Below are 4,543 nucleotides of genomic sequence, written 5' to 3' on the forward strand. Positions count from 1 at the left end.
AACAAGTGAGAATTTGCACTTAAAAAAGAGAAGAAAGAAAAGAGAGAAAAGAGGAGGACATTCAGCTCAAACTGTCCTCTGGTCCTCTTTACCAGAGCCCCCAAACGAGCAAATAATGAGAAACCTGCTCCAAACCCTGCAGCTCTGTGAAAGGCTGCAGCTGTTTGCTGAATGTCCACCTGGGGGCGCCGGAGCACTGCTGCAGCTGACGAGCACCGAGTTAACAGGAGAAGAAGAGGGAGGAAGAGGAGGAGGTGCCTGAGGTGGCTGTTTCTGTTTGTGTCATCCTACAAGAAATTACAGGTAAGACCTGCCGAGCAGAACAAATGTGTGTTTTTGTTTGTTTAATCGACGTGCTACCCTGCTCTTGGTTAATATTGACAGTAGTGTGTTGAAATGTGTTGAGACGTGCTCAGGTTGCTTTGCTAACTTATAATGTTAGCAAAAGCTTAATGAATGTTTGGCCTTATGTTGTGCTTTAACGCTCACACTCAAGACAAGGTTGAGATATTTGAATAACTGATGTAAAAGCTAAACAGGTGTTCCACTTCAAGGGACTCCTGTCTTTGAGGTGCAAATAATATACTTACTTATAGCAAGCTAATGCTGTTAGCTCCGAACCCCATGAATCCGAACTTCGTTCAAATATTTTCATATTTCAGCTCAATTGTGTCAATAGCCCTACATATCTGTCAAATTTAGATTTATCTACAGTTACAACCAAAGTCTTAGAGTCGTCCTTTCTATTCGGCATTCGCGTCTTATCTAAACAGGTGTTCATTTGGCTGCAATGTTAAGTTTGAACTTTGAACTACTGGTTTCCGTGAACCAGAGGAAGGCGTGTCTTCCACTTCCTACAAATGTAGGATTTTATTCAGCCAAGCTCTGCTTCTTCCTGAAATGTCAGAAAATCCTTTCTACTAGTATAAAAGGTTGCAGTCTTTACCAGTACACTGTCAGATGATGTGTACATGTTTCCATCTTTAGAGAACACCTACATATCTTTACTAAATACCGTCTAACGTGTTACTCTCAGAGCTTACTGCAAAACAGTTGTTGCTTCGCCTTCACTTGATTATATGTTTGGTCATTTATAATAAGAGATGTACCCTAAGGAAAATATGTCCAACCTATAATGAAAACAAAAAGCAGTAAACAGCTAACAAATCAAAGTAAAGTCTAATGCACATTGAAGATAGGTGTATATTCAATAAATGTAAATGTAATGGATGCTAAGAGAAAATAAAAGTATCGACTGTAAACTATGATTTGGAGGCAGGTCCACTGTTGAGCCAGCAAGGTCACCATATTGTATCTGTGTAAATCCTTACTAACCAAAGCTGAGGGAGCTTCTCTTCCAACTCCTTCAGCATGTGTAAACAAAAATAACATTTGTTATATTTATATGTATATATAAATAAAGCTGTGTAGATAATGTCGTAGATAGTATTTTCACATTTATGGTATGTATCACCTGAAAAGTTACAGTGCTTCAGCGTTTGGCCTTCAGTCCTCTTTAAGTGTGACAAGGTCACAGTTGATGCCCAGCTAAGCCTGAGCTCAGAGGAGATAAACAAGTGAGTGAGAGGCCAGCTCCGGTGTGTTACTACTGCAGGACGCTGAGTGTTAACTGGCTGGACAGACAGGTTCTTGAAGCTGGAAGAGTAAACATTTGGTTGCAATTAAGGCGGGCATTGTGAGAACGCCAAAAGAGAAAATCCATCTGCTGATTTTCACATGCTGTCGTTCCTGTCTGTTCACCAGGATGGCACAGTGGGGTGCCATATTCTCAATCATTGCTGCTCTCGGAGGAGCTGCGCTTTTAGCCTCTGTGCACAAGATCGATGAGGGACACACTGGTGTTTACTACAGGTGAGTCAGCGGCACACATTGTTTTTTATTTTGTGCTGGAGACATTATTGCTGCAGTACTCTGTTGTAAAACTGAGACTATTAAAAAAAGAGCACCTGCTTTAAAGGCATTTGCCATAAACATCTTAACTGCTAAACACTGATGACTGTAATTATTCTGGCATTAAAGTGCTCAAAAATGCCAGCTCTGTATTGCCTCCACACCTTCTTAGGTTCAAGGTGTTTAAATCCTCATCACCTGCTAAGACATGCTGTAAATATTTAAGTTTTTGTGCTGGGTGAAATGAAATCAGCTTTTTTTTTTTGCTTCAGTGAGGTCTTTTTACACAAATGATAAGTGTCACTGATTAACACTGTGCTCTCCTTTGATAAAATCGATCCTTTGTCATGTGATTCCTCTGAAAAATTCCTCTTTATAGAGAGGCTGATCAAGAATGTGTTCTATCTGAGCTCACAATCAGCACTAGAATGAGGGATGATATAAACACAGAGTTCTATGAGGGACCAGCTGTCTTTATCTCCCTCTTTATCTCCTTAATAAGCGCTGCCATAGAATTTATTATTTAGTGTTCCATCTGAACTGCTCCTACTACAAGTAATCATAATTGAATATTTCATTGATAACTGAAATTGCTCTGAATCTTTGCCTTATGTTTTATATAACTTTGTCTATGTGCCACACAGGGGAGGGGCTCTCCTGACTACCACCAGCGGTCCTGGTTTCCATCTCATGCTTCCATTTATCACAACCTACAAGTCTGTTCAGGTGAGTCCAGTGAAGACAGTTGTTTTTATAATGTAAGATCACAAACCACTATTATAGTCAGTGCAGTGAACAGTTTAAACTGTTTCCATTTTCAAATAAAATTCATCATAAAATAAAAGCAACTTGAGTAAACAAAAAATACAAGTTTTAAATTATAACTGTACTGAACTGAAAAAGTTATCTAATGCCTAAATTACCAATGTGAAAAAGTCATGCCCCCCTGTGAACTTAATAAATAATTGTTCCACTTTTAGCAGCAACAGCTGCAACCAAATGCTTCTGAAAACTGGAGATCAGATGTCACTGTGGTGAAATACTGGTGCACTCTTCTTTGTTAAGCTGCGTTAGTTGAGCCACATTGGAGAGTTTGGAGGCATGACGCGCTCTTTTCAGGTTGGTCAAAAGCATCTCAATATAGGTGAAGTGCAAACTTTGACTAGGTCACTGTAAAACTTAAATTTTATTCTCTTTTGAGCTACTCAGAGTTAGACTTGATCTTATTCTTGGGATCATTATCTTGCTTCATAACTTCGCTGTGCTTCAGCTTCAGCTCAGATGGACTGATAACCTCACTTTCTCCTTCAAGATTTGCAGTCAGGGAACATCCATCCATCCATTATCTATACACCGCTTAATCCTCACTAGGGTTGCGGGGGGGCTGGAGTCTATCCCAGCTGACTTAGGGTGAAGGCAGGGGACACCCTGGACAGGTCGCCAGTCTATCACAGGGCCACACTTAGAGACAGACAACCAAGCAGTCAGGGAACAGAATTCCCTTAATTATGGAGGGCCACCCTCAAGCAGAAAAACATCCCCACAGCGTTACTCTGTCACCTCCATTCTTTACTGTTGGTGTACTCTTCTTTTTGTGCGATTCTGTGTTTAGTTCGTGTCAGCAGGGTGTGTAGTGGCAAAATTCAGATTAGCCTTAATGTTCTTCTGGTTCAGCCATGGTGTTTGCGCTGCCATTCTCCCATGATGCCATATCTTAGTGTTTTTGGACAGTGAAGTCAAGAACACTGATCTTTATTGAAGTGAGGGGGAACCTGCAGATTCGTGGAGGTTTTCTTAGGATCTTTTGTGACTTCCTGGATGAATCATTAGTTTGCCGTTGAAGGAATTTTATTAGCTTGGCCACTGCTTGGAGTGTTCACTGTTGTTCCTTTTGTAGATGATGTCTCTCTCTGACGATCTGCAAAGTCCCAGAGCCTGATGTTTTCCAATCACCTTTTTCCTCATCACTTCTGATTTTTTTTCCTTTTTTTTCCCACTTTTCATTGTGTGCCAATAGTGAGACTTTTCCATCAATTTCATGCTTCTGAAAATGAACAGGGCTAGTAGTAAACCTGGATGTGCTTAACAGCTGCAACCAATTATCAGTTTGGTAATGTTTTAACCAAAGGGGCAAGTAATCATTCACATAGCCACGGTTCGTATTAGATCATTCTTTTTGATTCTATGCATACAATCATCACTTTAAAACTTGTTTTTTTGTTTTTCCTCAAGTTGCAGAGTTTTATATTTTTATAGACTAATGTACTCGTGCAAATACCAGTTGTATAGGGTTAGAGAGACACATTGAATGTGTTGTCCACATTCAGATGAAAACAAAAAATCCACAGTTGAACAGGACGGACAGACTAATATGTACCCCTCTACCATAAACCTTGTACTTTGTGAATGTAATGAATAATGTATTCATTTAAAATGAGGTAAGGTATAGCCATAATCTGTCCCAGTTTTTACTTTTCAGGATTTAAAATATACATAAATGTCTACCTCCACTTTTTAAAAAAAAAAACAGAACGAGAAAGATAATAATCCCGTCAGCTGTTATTGCGTACATAAATAGCACACTGTATGTTTTCCATTAAAGAACAGATTAGGCTAAGAAACATCTTGAAGT

The 4,543-nt window shown here is 39.6% G+C and overlaps 1 protein-coding gene across 1 annotated transcript in view; it reads left to right on the top strand.

Moving 5' to 3' along the window:
- The first annotated feature begins 234 nt into the window (after window positions 1-234).
- Window positions 235-4,543, top strand: part of LOC103361078 (erlin-2-like) — an 18,804-nt gene continuing 14,495 nt past the window's right edge. Inside the window, exons 1-4 of the mRNA XM_008287077.1 lie at window positions 235-303; window positions 1,765-1,872; window positions 2,556-2,669; window positions 3,524-3,537. Of these exons, the coding sequence (XP_008285299.1) occupies window positions 1,766-1,872; window positions 2,556-2,669; window positions 3,524-3,537 (235 nt within the window). The 5' untranslated portion in view covers window positions 235-303; window position 1,765. The remainder of the gene's footprint in view (window positions 304-1,764; window positions 1,873-2,555; window positions 2,670-3,523; window positions 3,538-4,543) is intronic.

This window comes from Stegastes partitus, unplaced genomic scaffold, assembly GCF_000690725.1.
Source record: "Stegastes partitus isolate 25-593 unplaced genomic scaffold, Stegastes_partitus-1.0.2 Scaffold485, whole genome shotgun sequence".
Classification (NCBI taxonomy): Eukaryota; Metazoa; Chordata; class Actinopteri; family Pomacentridae; genus Stegastes; species Stegastes partitus.